Raw genomic sequence first — 17,141 nt, 5'->3', positions numbered from 1 at the left:
TGAGGCCCCCTCTTGATCTTGAGGCCCTAGGCTGAAGCCTAGTTAGCCTATAGGAAAATCCGGCCCTGACTGTGTGCATGCACGCGTGCGTGCTCACAGTTCTGAACCGGTAGTGAAGGTAAGTGAAATCCACTACTGGTCTGTGGGAATGAAATCCTCAACAAAAGGATATACTGTCAAGTCTGATTTTACTTAAGATAAAGATGGTGTGATCTATAGTACTCTATAGTATTCTACTAGGTACCACATCCCTGACACATAATGATGTGAATTGGTAATGACATGGTGTCATCACGTGTGTTTACAAGGAGGAGAAATACATCAAGATCTTGAAGTCATTCCAACTCCAGGTCTATTATAGGGCCCAAATTACAAAGTAGAATTATATCTTAAAGTCCTTGAGCCTCTTACTCTTTATAGTAACTAACATTTCTAAATGTAGCTATGTAATTACACTGTTTTGGGACTCCATCTGAAAAAATAACCTAGGTACACAATACAGCTTGTGATACTGGATGTGTTTTTTACTTTCACTCGGTTTTGAAAAAAAAATGCATGGAGAACAATAAGGTTCTTTTTATCTTATCCAGCTCAGTCTCCAGCCTACAGATGTTGACAAAGAAGATCAAAGAGATGATATGCTAGTATAATGTTAAACACGACTATACATTTCTAAGGGATCAAGAACAGAGATCCGGGGTTCCTGACATTGTATTAGTAACATGAGAATGAAAGAACAAAAAAATAAGCCCAAGCCCTGAAAACTGTTTATGCATATTATATTCAAAGAGACTTTGATAGGATATTCAAATATTTTGTCAGGAGCTTTGTTACCTGAGTAACACCACACTTTGTTACCTGAGTACATCACACTGTACAGTGGGAAAAAAACCCAATAAAGGAGAATATTTGTAGCTCAGGGTTGAAATGAGGAGTCCTTGGTGCTCTCTGAGTTTGTAGTGGATAAAATAAATGTATTTCTATTCTTACCAAATTTTTAACTTTTTAAGGAAAGAAATTCTATATGAAAGGATTTTAAAACAGAAAATAGTTTTTTTTTCCTTTCAAAGATGAAAGTGGGAGTTTTGTGTTGTCTCAATTTTACAAGTTAAAAAAGGCTAACCGGTAATTTCTTGTCAACATCCACCTGCTTAATAGGTTTTCCACATCAAATATTTCCAAATAATCCACAAGTCAACTTTCATATCACCTGCTGATCTACTATAAATGGATAGGAATCAATAGGACTTTTTTGACTTGTTGTTGACCAATTGTTAAGACATTGTTTATTTTGTTCTCAGACTGCTTGTATAATTAGTGTCTCCCTACATAGCCTACAGGACAGTGGTGAATATATCAAAGATTTTATAAAACTCAGTGATTCTTTCTGCAGGGTGCTGCTAAAACAGTATATTGTCAACATTTGGCTTGACTTTAAAGATGTGAGTTGAAAAATTGCAGATGGAATGCTGTTGTATAAATAATAATTATCCAGTGGAATACATTGGTACAAAGATGATGAAGTGAGGCTCCAAGAAGAGAACTTAAGGAAAAATGAAGGTTCTTTCTTATCAGCACTCACAAGGTAGATCAGATCAAGAAACATGTTGTCTATGCCGAAAATTACTTTTATTGGAATGGCTTGCAAGTTTGAATGTGTTTCCCCTGCCTGCTTCCTTTTTTATCTTCATATGAATTAAGGGATTACCTGCCATGGGTGTTTTTGTAAACCTCTTTTTAAGCCTTGTTTATCTGTTTGTGTTTTTGGTAACAGATCTTCCTTCTTTCTGTAAAGGCTAAAAGGTAAAGGTAAAGGTTCTCCTCGCACATATGTGCTAGTTGTTCCCGACTCTAGGGGGCGGTCCTCATCTCTGTTTCAAAGCCGAAGAGCCAGCAATGTCCGAAGACGTCTCTGTGGTCAGGTGGCCGGCATGACTAAACGCCAAAGGCGCATGGAACGCTGTCACCTTCCCACCAAAGGTGATCTCTATTTTTCTACTTGCATTTTTTAGGTGCTTTCGAACTGCTAGGTTGGCAGAAGCTGGGACAAGTAATGGGAGCTCGCCCCGTTACGCAGCACTAGGGATTCGAACCACTGACCTTTTGATTGACAAGCTCAGCATCTTAGCCACTGAGTCACCGCGACTCTTTTCCTGTAAAGGCTAACTCTCTACTATTTCCATTATCTCTTAAGGTATTATTATGGTAGGATATGTATATTCTACCATAGATGGATAAATTATTTGAGGATAGGCTGATTTCAGCTACTGAGCTAAGGCATTTCTATTTTCTTTTGAACATATTCATGCTGTCAGTTCTGTTCCAGTTCTCTTATTCAAGAACATAAATGAGATATTATGTGGGTTTTCAAGTCTAGGCTGCAAAATTCCTGTCATGTAAGATCAGAAACCTTTTCTGCCATGTCAAAATTATCTGGATTGTTGTGGCTTAATCAGGTTGTGCTGAATATTCCTACTGAACCTTGCTTGAATTCCTTATCTTTTATAAGAAATTTATGAAAACACAATCACATGATATACGATGCAAGGAACATTTATCTTTCACTGTCATAAATGCTTAGCTCCATGGAATTTATATTTAATTGTCAGTTTAATCCCAGTTGGGTTTCTGTTGTCTGGTGTGAACTATAACAAATGGGACAGGTGTGATTACATACACTGTATACAGATTGTGTTTCTAAAAAATAAATTCTGCCTCCATGATCAGATTTCAGCTTTTTCTCCTTTTTTCCTGGATGCAGGAACACTAAGCAGCAGTAAAATGTAATGAAGTTTATTGGCCTTAAAGCATTGGCTAAAGTAATTTTTTTTCCCGAAAGGAAGCTTTGTGGTGACTGTAAGTAAATACTTCAGTGATAACTGGAAAAAAATGCTAATTTCCTTTTGCGTATTGCTCCTAATAGTTCTGAATTAAGTTCCCAGCAGTTTTTTCTTTCACAATATGAGATGACTTACAAAACTGTTGGTACGTCCCCCTTGGAAATCACAAGTCGATGCAAAAATCACAATTCTAGCATACTATGGAAAGCTTATATCTGAAAAATCTTTTCCAAGTTTAGTTGCATTATTAAGATGGAAACATGGGAAAATCTATACATATGACAAAGAAATTTCTACTGCGTGTAGTTGCTCTTACAATATTGTAAAGCATTTTTCTTAAAGGACAAAAGCCATATTTCCCCCCAGCAAAACTTATTTTTAACTTTCACAGGAAATGACTGAATGAGCCAAAATCAGTTGTCCTTTCACCTTCAGAGTCTTGATTTTATTCCAGCCAAATAAAGTCAATCGTTGTTCCCAGCACAAATTATTTTCCCTTGTACTTTAAGAACTAAAAACTAACAATGCATGCCACTGAGTTTGTTCAAAGACTCCTTGGAATATTATAGTATTTTTAGCATTAACAGCACACAACAAATTGATATCAAGGTCAATTCTATTTTGTATGTGAATATAGAATTACCATAATTCAGTATTTTGAACTTCAACTTATGACAATAGATTTTTTTTTTGGTCAATAACGTATAGCAAATGCCCACTCCATAGTTATCCAGATTTTTGAACTCCAGATGTGGAAGTGAGAAAAACTAAAGCTAAAATTCTGTGTTTATTGTTAGATGCTTCATCTTTAATCGGGCATTGTAAAGTTTATTACAATCACAATTCAACATTTGCAATGAGAATTTAAAGACTTTTATCTTCCTGTATTACAGAATGTTTTCTCCTCTGATCTATGTGAAGGCTACAAAATGGTAATAAAAAGCAATTTTCTGAGCCTACAAAGAAACCTGATTTTGGAAGCATGTCTTGGGTTCTGAACAGAACTGGGTTCTCTTTACAGAACTGGGTTCTGTAAAATTTGGATCCTGAAATATATCATATGCTTCACAACTAATAAAAAGAGTTTGAAGAGTAAGAGTTAGAGTAGTATTCTGTGTTACACTGATATGGTGCATCCTACTGTTGCATTGTGGGATGCGGTGGCTCAGTGGCTAAGATGCTGAGCTTGTTGATTGAAAGGTCGGCAGTTCAGTGGTTGGAATCCCTAGTGCCACATAACGGGGTGAGCTCCCGTTACTTGTCCCAGATTCTGCCAACCTAGCAGTTCGAAAGCACGTAAAAAATGCAAGTAGAAAAATAGGAACCACCTGTGGTGGGAAGGTAACAGCGTTCCATGCCCCTTTGGTTTTTAGTCATGCCGGCCACATGACCACGGAGACGTCTTCAGACAGTGCTGGCTCTTCGGCTTTGAAACGGAGATGAACACTACCCCCTAGTGCTCATCCGGGAACGACTAGCACATATGTGCGAGGGGAACCTTTACCTTTACCTTTTTACTGTTGCATTTGGTCAGCCAAGTGCTGTTGCTTAGCTAGGATTCAGTTTTAAATGAACACAGTTCTAATTTCTGCAATATCAAACATATTTGAACAGGCTGAGCTCAATAAGGTTAAATTCAGACATTGGGAAGATTTTTGCTTGGCTCATTACCAGTATGAGCCACCCACTTTTGGGATGCAAAAATAGACATTTTCTTCCTCCCCCTTCTAACCCATTGGAAATGTACTTTCCACATGTGTTTTCCAGCTTTAGTTTTCTGATTTCTGGTGCTTAATCCTCAAAAGAAATGTACTCATCTATTAGCAACCTCACATTCAATTGATCTGGGGTTGCATATCAATAGCCTGGCATATCCCTTTCTTCCAGTGATCACTGCCTGGGCATCTGTTTTGTCCTGTGTTGTTGTTGATACACTGATGATCAATTAAATCAATGAACTGCCCTCACTTTTACAAGTTCAACTTTCATTCAACCTTTACATTCCCACCATCTTTTCAGTTTTGCTCAGATTAGACAAAGGATGCTCTCTTTGTCCATGGAGATTCTCATTCTCATCTCATTCTGTCCTTCTGAAAGTGCTTTTTCAGAAGGCAACTGGACTTTGTATTTCCTTGAAGACGCTTCACTTCTCATCCGAGAAGCTTCCTTAGAACTGAAGAAGCTTCTTGGATGAGAAGCAAAATGTCTTCTCATGGAAAACAAAGTTCAGTTGTCTTTTGAAAAAGCACCTGAGATATATACTCTTTGGTTTTCTACTTTTCCAGTTAGAGTTCTGCAAAGCAATCTTCTCCCCGCTTTTCCATAAAAAAAAGAAAGTTGCAACATAGAAATGTTGTATCTTAGTTCTACTAAATTGAATGAGCAGCTCTTCTTTGCTGAGAATGAAAACACCACATGTCATTCTCTTTTGATTTGATTATGGGAGCATCAGAGCATCGTTAGTACCTTAAGGGGGCTGGGAAATGGTTCTGTTGTAATGTCAAAGGAGACAATGTGGTAAGGAGGTGTGTAAACATCTGGAAAGTAAAACAAAGCCAAAGTGAGATATGAATAATCTCTAAAAGGAAAGCCAGCATTGGTAGACTGGTCTATACAGAAACCAGCTAGTGTGTCTTGCCTTCAGCACAAATGGGAAGAACATGAATCGGAGGAATGACAAATCAGCCATATTCTACACTGAGCACCAGCCCAACCCATTGTCAACCAGCTGCATCCCAATCTGGAATGTCAGAAGTTGGCTTAAGAAACAGAAGGGAACATCATGGAACAGAACACAGATTAAGTTGCAATGTGGAATTGCCTTACTCTTACTAGTATCATTGGGAACTTCAGTTAATTGTGAATAGCAGTGATTGTGAATACAGTGCAGGTAGAATATAGACTAAATTATTTAGTGGGTACCTAATGAGTTAAGGTTGACTCAACCTTCCATCCTTCTGAAATGGATAAAATGAGGACCCAAATTGTTGGGGGCAATATGCTGGCTCTGTAAACCGCTTAGAGAAGGCTGTAAAGCACTGTGAAGCAATATATAAGTCTAAGTGCTATTGCTATAATGTGTAGAATTTTCTGAAGTGTTAATTACAGTACTGCCTTAAATTAGTATTCCGGATCCCTTATGCCCAATGTAATTAATAGTGTCATCCACAAAGCATCATTATTTGCGTTTGTTGGGAAGGAATCTTTTTGACATAGCAAAAGGGGACAGGAAGAAGGAAAGGGCAGGAAATAAATATATACAGAGAAGGCTGAGGAAGATTAGCCAAGAAGGGAGGCATCACCGAGGAGAGGATGAAAGGAAAGGCATTAGGATGTGGGAATAAATAAGGATGTAAGTAAATAAATAAATAGATGAACAAATGGAAAGGGGAGGGAAGGGAGGAGGAGAGAAGAAGTGAGGAGGGGAAAGGAGAGGGAAGGAGAAGAGGGAAGGGAAGGGAAGGGAAGGGAAAGGAAGGGAAGGGAAGGGAAGGGAAGGGAAGGGAAGGGAAGGAAAGGAAAGGAAAGGGTTAAAAGCCAGAAGAGAGAGAGAGAGAGAGAGAGAGAGAGAGAGAGAGAGAGAGAGAGAGAGAGAGAGAGAGAGAGAGAGAGAGAGAGAGAGAGAGAGGAAACTTGTAAATGTCAGAGCTGTGACTCAAAATAGATCTCACCAGAGAATAATGTTGGATCTTAAAATCAGGCTTCCCTCAGATGTTGTACCTGTATTTTACCAGCAGCAGCCCTGCTTAACTGAATTAATGAATTAAATTATATTTTATAGCACAACATCTTTATTTTAGTCCTTGCCCAGCATGAAGTAACAACAACAACAACAACAACAACAACAGTGTGGAACTGACTAATTATAACAGAAAAATAGTCTACACCAGAGACCTTCAAACTTGGCAGCTTTAAGACTTGTGGACTTTCAACTCCCAGAATTCCCCAGCCAGCTATGCTGGCTGGGGAATTCTGGGAATTGAAGTCCACAAGTCTTAAACCTGCCAAGTTTGAAGACCTCTGGTCTACACCAAGAACCAGTAAAAGCAGTAATGAAACAGTTAAATTTATAAAATTTATAAAATTATTATAAAACTAGAAAAAATTATTTAAAAAGTTGTGATTGGTTGTATGCCATCAAATCATTTTCAACTCCTAGCAACCACATAGAAAGATTTTTTTCCCTCATGACGATTTATCCCTAATCTGTTCTTTCAGGACTCCCAAAGGTACACTTGTAGGTGAACTAAAAGTCATAGATTGACTGAAATTAATTAAAATTTAAAGAATGAGTAAAATATAAGATGCTGTACTGTACAGCCCACTTCATGTTTTGCTAAGGGAATTCATATATTCCTTTCTAAAGTAAACTCAGTATTTTTAACTGTTTTCTTTAAATTGTTTTTATATTTAATGTTTAACCACCCACCATAATGTCCTGTTAAGGAACATCCCATGCTAATATTATTGATAGAACTGGAAAGGAGCAATGTCCACCATGTGCATGAAAAAAATGGATATAAATGCAGTTAGGTAGCAATGAAACTTGATAAAAATCACATAAAAGTGACATTTATACTCAGGAAAATATGGGTTGAATTGCGGACCGAAGAGTCTAATAATTCCCATTTGTAAGTAGCAATTTCACTGAAGAATTGTCGAATTTTTCCTGATGTTATCGGAAAGTAAATTTGTAGTTATTGGTTTTATTCTTTTCATTTGTTTGCTCCATTATCAGAGCATGCTAGTCAAATTGTACTTATAAGGTTGACTCAGCCTTCCATCCTTCCGAGGTGGGTAAAATGAGAACCCAGAAGGCTTTACAGCCTTCTCTAAGCAGTTTACAGAGCCAGCATATTGCCCCCAACAATTTGAGTCCTCATTTTACCCACCTCAGAAGGATGGAAGGTTGAGTCAACCTTGACTCATTAGGTACCCACTAAATAATTTAGTCTATATTCTACCTGCACTATATTCACAATCACTGCTATTCACAATTAACTGAAGTTTCCAATGATACTAGTAAGAGTAAGGCAATTCCACATTGCAACTTAATCTGGGTTCTGTTCCATGATGTTCCCTTCTGTTTCTTAAGCCAACTTCAACCATTGGGCGCAAGATGCTGACTCTGTAAACCACTTAGAGAGGGCTGTAAAGCAATGTAAAGCGGTATATAAATTGAAGTGCTATTGCTATATGTTATACAGGTAGGCCTTAGGTTGTGACCACTCATTCGGCAAACATTCAAAGTTATTATGGCGCTGAACAAGGGAGATTTAGGACTGGTTTCTGAAGTTCCATTGTAAAGTGGCCATGATTTTCAAAATACCCCCCAGCTTTCCACAAGCAAAGAAAATGGGGAAGCTAGCTGGGAGTTAGAAATAATTTTTTGCCTTCCTGTGCTCCATAGTGCCTGCTCCTCCTGCCCACTCCCACCCAGAGCTCTCCCACCAGCTTACTTGCATGGGACTCCCATCTATTCTGACTTAACCACTTGAATGCTCCTGGTATTACCCATAATCCGAGGATCATCTGTATGCAATTTATCCAAAGCAACTGCAGAAAATGAGTAATCAATCATTCTTGATTGTTGTTGATTTTACCAGATAACCTGTTAATAAGTCCCAAAGTTGCTTTTTCAAGAGGAAACTGGACTTTGTTTTTTCTTCGAAGATGTTTCACTTCTCATCCAAGAAGCTTCTTCAGCTCTGACTGGATGGTGGGGAATGGAAGGATTTATACTCCTTGCAGACAGCTGGTCATTTGCATCCTTTTAGAGGGTCGTTGAAGCACTTGGAGGTTTGTCTGTGTCCTCACGGTCACCTGAGTGGTGTTCCTGGTTCCTGTAGTCTTCAATTTTTTCTCCAGAAATCCATTCCTACTCCCACACCATTCAAAGGATGTTCATCCCAAATTGTATAGCTCAAAGTCTGTAGCGTTCCATTCCCCACCTGTCAGAGCTGAATAAGCTTCTTGGATGAGAAGTGAAACATCTTCAAAAAAACCCAAGAAAGATCAGCTGCCTCCTGAAAAAAGCACCTTTGGGACAACCGTGACCTGGATGACTGAGAATCTCTACAGACCTTTAGCTATACAATTTGGGATGCACACCCTTTGAATGGCGTTGGAGTAGGAATGGATTTCCAGAGAAAAAATGGCAGACTACAGGGACCAGGAGCACTACTCAGGTGACCCTGAGGACACAGATAAACATCCAAGTGCTTCAACAACCCTCTAAAAGGATGCAAATGACCAGCTGTCTGCAAGGAGTATAAATCCTTCCATTCCCCACATTCCCTGTCAAAGCTGAAGAAGCTTCTTGGATGAGAAGCAAAATGTCTTCAAAGAAAAATCAGCAAAGTCCAGTTGCCTCCTGAAAAAGCACTTTTGGGACAACCATGACCTGGATGATTGATAATCTCTACAGACTGTTAATAAGTCTTAATTAATAATGTCTTAATAAGATGGTGTTTGGGTAAGCCTTCCAAAACCTAAACCAATTATGCTGTGGAAGGCTGATTTAAGACCAAATACCTAGAAGTCTTCTACAACTTGGTGTCCTAGATAAACTTCAGAGGTCCTTTATGACAGGGGCCTCCAACCTTGGCAATTTTAAGCCTGGTGGACTTCTGGGAACTGGCTGGGGAATTCTGGGAGTTGAAGTCCGCCAGGCTTAAAGTTGCCAAGGTTGGAGATCCCTGCTTTATGAGGAGAAGTGAATTGGGTTGCTTTCATTCTATGGCACAGCTGCTCCTTTTGCTAACATATAGTCTTGCTGAACCTATAACCACCACAGCTGTGGTTCTTCAAAGTTTCAGCTAGAGTATTTTGGTCTAGTGAATAGCAGTTCCTTTTAATGTTTATGTCCTATGTCCCTTCACATTTCTAAGATAGATTGATTTAAGTCAAAGCAAAACAGGAAGGAGGAGAGATAGGAGCCCTGATAGTTAAGATTTGAAGAAGGCCATGGTCCACAGGGCAGACATGAGGAGATTCTAATTTAATTATGAAAATTTAATAGCAGATGTTTTTTAAAAAAAGAACATAATGTAGGAAAGTCCTATTTAAGCACTGGCAGAGGTAAGATGAGGCTTAAGACAGGAAATGTGAGGAGGTAAGAATGATACCACAACAAATGGCATTCTAGAAATGTGGGCCGATTCTAACTTCAACATAAAGCACACCTCAAGTTAGTACTATACTTCATGTGAATTCCTACATCTCCAGATCATAGCTGCAATACGATATGAATATCTAGAGCCGCTTAGGAAGTAGGAGTGTAGAATGTCTTGAGATGAGCCCATGCCAAGAAAATTTGGACAGGAAAGACTGATGAGATGAAAATAAATTCCTGTATCTTAGGGTTGTTGTTTTTTTCCAGTTGTACAATTCACCTAAATTTTCTTTTGCTTTCCTGACCAGAGAATTGAGCCAGGCTGGAATGTCAATGAAAAAAAAAAAATCCTGTGAGAATCCAGAAAGAAAAAAAAAAATCACCCCAGGCAAATATTAATTCAGCTTTATTTGTTGAACTTTTTTCTTCACGCTTGCCTTTTTGTTTCCCACTTGACGTTGTAAAATATTTGCAGAATCTGACAACAGACATGAAATAGCAGGGAGGAAGTTTGACTGGGAGTTCTGGAAATGAACACGCCACATCGAAGATGACACAATCTGGGAATGGCCTATTCTTAAATTTTGGATCGCTGGCCCACTCCCTTTCCCACTGCTGTAGTTCTAGGTGTTGACAGTTAAGACACAAGAACAAGAATTTTCAAAAAAAAAAGTTTGGAAGCATTAAAAATGTGTAGTCCCAATTAGTTCCTGTTAGATGAACTCTTCCAATCATTACCATACTGTGTGACTATTCCATTTTTTTTTCTCCTCAAGGTATATTTTTGTAGGAAAAGAAAAGAATGAGTCCCATGAGGAATGCAACATCAAACGAACCATGAAGAAAATAATGCAGAAAAGCAGATTGCATCATTTTTTTTTTAAAAAAAAGCTCATCTCATCAACAAACAACCTAAGGTCTATTTCATAATTAGACATTCACCATCAAGAGTCAGGGAGATAAGCAGTAACCCAGTGGTGAAATCCAAATTTTTTTACTACCGGTTCTGTGGGGGTGGCTTGATGGGCTTGGCAGGGGAAGGATACTGCAAAATCCCCATTCCCTCCCCACTCCAGAGGAAGGATACTGCAAAATCCCCATTCCCTCCCCACTCCTAGGGGAAGGATATTGCAAAATCTCCATTCCCACCCCACTCTGGGGCCAGTGGTATTTGCCAGTTCTCCAAACTGCTCAAAATTTCCGCTACCGGTTCTCCAGAACCTGTCAGAACCTGCTGGATTTCACCCCTGATTGCAGTGTGTAGCCTCAGAGATACTTTTAATATGGCTGGGTTACAATCCTTGATTTATGACTACAATTGAGCCCAAAATTTCGGTTGCTAAGTGAAACATTTCAGTGAATTTTGTCCCATTTTATGAACTTTTCTTTCCACAGTTGTTAAGTGAATCCCTGAAGTTTTTAAATTAGTCACCTGGTTGTTAAGTGAATCTAGCTTCCCCCTTGACTTTGCTTGTCAGAAAGTCGCAAAAGGAGATCATGTAACCTGAGGACACTGCAACTGTCATAAATATGAACCTGTTGCCAAGCTTCTGACTTTTGATCACATGATCATGGAGATGTTGCAGTGGTTATAGGTGTGAAAAAGTTCATAAATCACTTTTTCCAGTTGTCATTGTAACTTTGAACGGTCACTAAATGAACTGTGGTAAGTCAAGGATTACCTGTATTCTGAAACTATAATTTTTAAAAAAAATGTAGTTATATTATTGTTTATATTTTCTAAAATAGTGAAAAATGGTAAAAAATGGTTATATTAAAAAAAAAAAACCTTTCATAACGGCTGTGAAATTCTTTCTGTGAAATGTCCATGGGAAAGCTTTGTGATATGAACATAGCCAATAACTCCAGTAAGGGGGAAAATGGCATGACCCCCAAATGTAGGAATTGGGCCATTATTTTTTACTTTTACCTTTAAAATAATATCTGTTCACATCAGTAGGGGCTACTGTATTCTAAAGCTCTGGAGACAGACAAAAAAAACCCACCCTCTTCCTTTCCATTAGCTGCTGATTAATTGGAAATTTCTGATTGCTGAAAACTTCCCAAGAGAAAATTTTGAGGAAAAAAAATTCCCAAGAGAAAAAAAAATGTACTTGGGAAATCCTTGTGGTAAAATAGGAAAAATCCCTGCACTGGAAATCATTGTGATAATGAAAGTCAACTATGATTTAAAGGAAGTCTTGAGCGATAACAAAATCTACTATGAGTTAGAAGAAACGTTGAGAATACTTACAGCCTCTGCCATGTTTGAAAAAAATATGTTTTTTTTTCAAGTTATCATTCTTTAAAATGGAGGCTGCCGTTTTAATGTCATGTTAAAAAGTGACTCCTGTCCCCCACAATCCTACATAGCAGGTGTCTCCAACCTTGGCAACTTTAACACTTGTGGACTTCTTGTGGACTTGTGGACAGCTGGCTGAGGAATTCTTGGAGTTGAAGTCCACAAGTCTTAAAGTTGCCAAGGTTGGAGACTCCTGCTACATAGAACAAAACATTGGTCACGGTGAAATGACGTACTCTCCTATCCTATAAATCAGCGTTTTTCAACCTTGGCAACTTTTAAGATAAGTGGACTTCAGCCTAGGTGCTGGCTGGAAATTCTACCTTAAAGTTGCCAAGAAATGCTGCTCTAAAGGTATCTTGAAAGATTGAGGCAGGAGGAGGAGATTAGAATAGGGAATAACTATAGTGTCTGAGCCGAGGTGGCGCAGTGGTTAGAGTGCAGTACTGCAGCTACTTCAGCTGACTGCTAGTTCAGCAGATCAGCGGATCAAATCTCACCAGCTCAAGGTTGACTCAGCCTTCCATCCTTCCGAGGTGGGTAAAATGGGGACCCAGATTGTTAGGGTGCAATATGCTATTTAGTATACTGTCTTTGGTGTAAGCCGCCCAGAGTCCTCGGAGAGTGGGCGGCATAGAAATATGACTAATAATAATAAATAATAAAATAATAAAATATGTATTTGGAACAGGTAGGAAATTAAGAAAAGATGGTCTTAGTGACATAGAGATATAACTTCATTAGGGAACTTTGTTTTCTGAAAGAACTGAGAAATAATTATTTATACATGGTGTGTCCAACTCTGGCAATTTTAAAGACCTGTGAACTTCAGTTCCCAGAATTCCCTAGCTAGCTATGCTGGATAGGGAATTCTTGGAGTTGAAGTCCACAAGTCTTAAAGTTGCCAAGGTAGGACACCCCAAAAGCTGTGTGAATTTGCTCCTAAAAATGCCTTCTTTCCATTTAACATAACTACACATATGGATACTACAGGATTACATGGATCCTTAAAAATAATATATGATTAAATATATACATGCCCACACACACATACGCATTCAACAGGAAATAATCAGAGAAACTACAGTAGATTTTTGAACGATTCGTCTACATTTTAAAACCATAATCCAAATTAACGAAATCCTGGCATATGCTTCTATAGTCATATATAAAGCTGCATTTATTACCATTTTAGGCAGCTGAAACTCAAATATCTCCTGTCTTGGGGCATAACTGCAGTAGTATGATTTTTTGGGTCCACAGTCTAGACAAAACTAGCAGTCTGTAAAATTTATCACCGTCTGCTGTCACAAAAATGTGTCAAAATTCAAATTTGCATAAATGTGGTGGTGTAATGGTCATAAAGATCATCCCTAACTGTGTTTTGTTCGGCATTTGTTTTAAATACTTTTCAGATTGTTTGGAATTCATCATTCTTCTATCCAAACATGGCCAAAGTCTGTGGGATAGCATTCCACGGCTTCCAAAGGGACAAAAATAATATTTATGACTGTTTGCGGGTAAATTCCAAGTAGAAATTGCATAGTAATCTAAATAAATTTAACAAGGGTACAACAAAACATAAATTTGAATTAAATCAGCTGAGTGAAAATTTTTTTTCCATTAGGTCCCTTATCCTGTTGACCTCTTCCCCCATTAAAAATAATAGCCTTAATTATGCTTTCCATAGATTTTTAGATTTTTCTCATATGAACACATTTTATATACTAATTAAAGTGAAATGAAAATGATTCTCCTAGTAAAAGATTACACTTTTACTATGTGGTGGAGGGGGTGGAGTTTGCATTATGACATCACAGTGCTCTGTCTACCAGCTTCTCAGTTTTGACCTTCCCCTGATCTTTTATTCCTAAAACATTACATTTCTAGGAATAGATGAGAACATTTTAGGGTACTGAAGGAACTTTATCTGAAGAACACATAGACCAGAGGTGGGGAACTATGGTCCCTTTTTGGTGTGTGGACTTCAATTCTGGGAGTTGAAGTCCACACGTCATAAAGGGGCCATAATTCTTGATCCCAATATGCTGTAGACCCAGTAAGTACCTTGAAAACAATTCAATAACTAGATTTTTAACTTCAGAAAAATATTTGAAACACTGAATAACAAGCTGGTTAAGTTTGTTGGCATGCCACTTGAGTGGATACATGGCTAACTGACAATTATGATGACAATGAAGACTCTTGCAGCAGCAGCTCAGCTTATTCCAACTGTAAAATCAATTCTGAATTGTGGCTGTCACTTAAGAATACTGAGATTGAACCTGATAGTAGAATTTTAATTTTTCCCTTTCCTAATGGATCTACATACAGTATCTTATTCCATTTTTTTAGCTTTATTTCCAATTAAACAAGTTATTTTAAGCATGCTCATGAAGTCTGAATTTCATTCTGGATTGGACTGATTGTTTTACTGAACTATATCACCAAATCTTTCTGCCTAGTCCAAGAAAAAACAATAAATAATATCTTTTTGATGATCTATCTATCTATCTATCTATCTATCTATCTATCTATCTATCTGTCATGCATCCATGCATGCATGCATGCATCCATCCATCCATCATCCATCCATCCATCCATCATCCATCCATCCATCCATCCATCCATCCATCCATCCATCATCCATCCATCCATCCATCATCCATCCATCCATCCATCCATCCATCCATCCATCCATCCATCATCCATCCATCCATCATCCAGCCAGCCAGCCAGCCAGCCATCTATCATCTATCATCTATCCATCCATCCATCATCTATCTATCTATCTATCTATCTATCTATCTATCTATCTATCTATCTATCTATCTATCTACCTACCTACCTACCTACCTACCTACCTACCTACCTACCTACCTTCCATCCTCCATCCATCCATCCATCCCTATCTATCTATCTATCTATCTATCTATCTATCTATCTATCTATCTATCTATCTATCTTCCATCTATCATCTATCTATCTATCTATCTATCTATCTATCTATCTATCTATCTATCTTCCATCCATCCATCTATCATCCATCCATTCTTCTATCATCCATCCATCCACCTACCTACCTACCTACCAATCTATCTTCCATCAATCATCTATCTGTCTGTCTGTCTATCTATCTATCTATCTATCTATCTATCTATCTATCTATCTATCTATCTATCTTCCATCTATCATCTATGTATGTATGTATCCATCCATTCATCTATCTATCTATCTATCTATCTATCTATCTATCTATCTATCTATCTATCTAATCTTTCTGTGTAAGTCTGGAAACATGAACTTACCTTTTTTTTGCGCAGGACAACTTGACAGTCTGTAGGTTGGCATGTGACTGTTTTACTCTTTAAATCAGATACTTCCGAGACCAAGGGTGCATTCAGAATGCACTCATCCTCAGCATTTGTAACATTACGCACATCCACATTATTATCCTCTGACCAGATGTGAGAACCAGGTAAGTGTGCAAGAGAATGATTGGAATCTCTTATAATCGCATCATTGCCCCGATGCTGAGAAAGCGTATCTTCATCATGGAATAAAGTACAGTCATTCTTCTCATCTGATTTTTCATATTGTAGGGCGGTAGCTCCACAAACTATCTGCTCCTCCAATATACTTTTTTCCACAGCAGGTTCCCAATTTTTTTCTTTTGAGACATCTTTACTTTCATGAGAGTTGTTGTATCCAAGTATGAGAACTTCTTCTCTGCTATTGTTTTTCATTGCTCCCTCATGAGAAGTGCTCATTTTTTCAGTTGGTTCAGCAGTATGATCGCATTGTTTCTTTGCTTCTGCTCTTGAGATGATCTTCACTGAAGGTTCCTCTAAGCTCTTCTTTTCAGCTAACAATTTATCTTCAACAGGCATAAACTGGCAGTTGATGGTCTCCAAAGGGAGGTCCGTGTTCTTGCTGCCACCATTGCCATCATCGCTTCCAACAGAAACATTGACTAAAGTTTCCACACTAGCTTCCAATGAGAGAAAGTCTCCTTCTTCTTGATGATTTTCATTTTCATCCAATTCTTTGGAAACGTTGCTGAAAAGCTTCGAGGGGAAGACGACCAACTCTCCAACATGACAGCAATCTGGCAAGGAAGCACTTTTTTCTTTCAGATTTTCACACCGAAGTTCCTTCTTTTCCATTCCGGCTTGCAAGTTGTCAACTACTAAGCCATGTCTGCATAATATATTAGAATCAAGAGATCCAAAATGCAAGCTCATCCATTGGGTCACATGTTCTTCCCAGCTCCTTTTTCTGATTGCTAGAGACATGTCATAGCATTTAACAATTGGTTCCGAAGTGTGACATAATATACGCTGGAGGAAACATTATGGATTCTATAAACTTTTCCATCCAATGAAATGGCTCTTGCTCTTGCATATCTGTATTTTTTTTTAAAAAAAGACGGAATTCCAGTGTAAGAAGCAATGAAAGCATTCACATATTCCTTAAACTTTTAGGAAGAAATGGTTTTGTAGAACAGTTTTAATCGTTTGCAAACTATTAAGTAGTTAAATAGATATAATCAAGCATATCCTCTTTGCTGAATCCTCCCTCAATGAAGTAAACAGAATGTTATAAACAACTCTATGAGAACATAACAGGTTCCTTAAGCCAAATTTTGACAATGACCCTTTTTCATTGATTCAATCATAAGACAACCATTTTCCATGGGTTTAAAAGCTATCAAATCTTGTGAGTTCATGATACTAGTCAACATTTCAAAATAGCCAAGCCTAGCATTATTGTCAAAAAGCTGGGTTTTAATGACTCTTATGTTTTAAATGGTCATATTTATTACACTAGTAAAGCTATACCCAAGTAAATGGAATAAAAAACCTACCTAAAACCTTTGAAGAAA

The 17,141-nt window shown here is 38.0% G+C and overlaps 1 protein-coding gene across 3 annotated transcripts in view; it reads right to left on the bottom strand.

Moving 5' to 3' along the window:
• DLC1 (DLC1 Rho GTPase activating protein) overlaps positions 1-17,141 on the bottom strand; it is a 334,862-nt gene that overhangs the window by 294,333 nt on the left and 23,388 nt on the right. For all 3 annotated transcript variants that reach the window (XM_087874937.1, XM_087874936.1, XM_034411399.3), the window contains exon 2: positions 15,565-16,662. In XM_087874937.1, the coding sequence (XP_087731063.1) occupies positions 15,565-16,551 (987 nt within the window). In that variant the 5' untranslated portion in view covers positions 16,552-16,662. The remainder of the gene's footprint in view (positions 1-15,564; positions 16,663-17,141) is intronic.

This window comes from Pantherophis guttatus, chromosome 8 (genome assembly GCF_059756535.1).
Source record: "Pantherophis guttatus breed Tessera chromosome 8, ASM5975653v1, whole genome shotgun sequence".
Lineage (NCBI taxonomy): Eukaryota > Metazoa > Chordata > Lepidosauria > Squamata > Colubridae > Pantherophis > Pantherophis guttatus.
The sequence above is the reverse complement of the archived record's forward strand: the minus strand, read 5'-3'. Positions and strand labels throughout refer to the sequence as shown.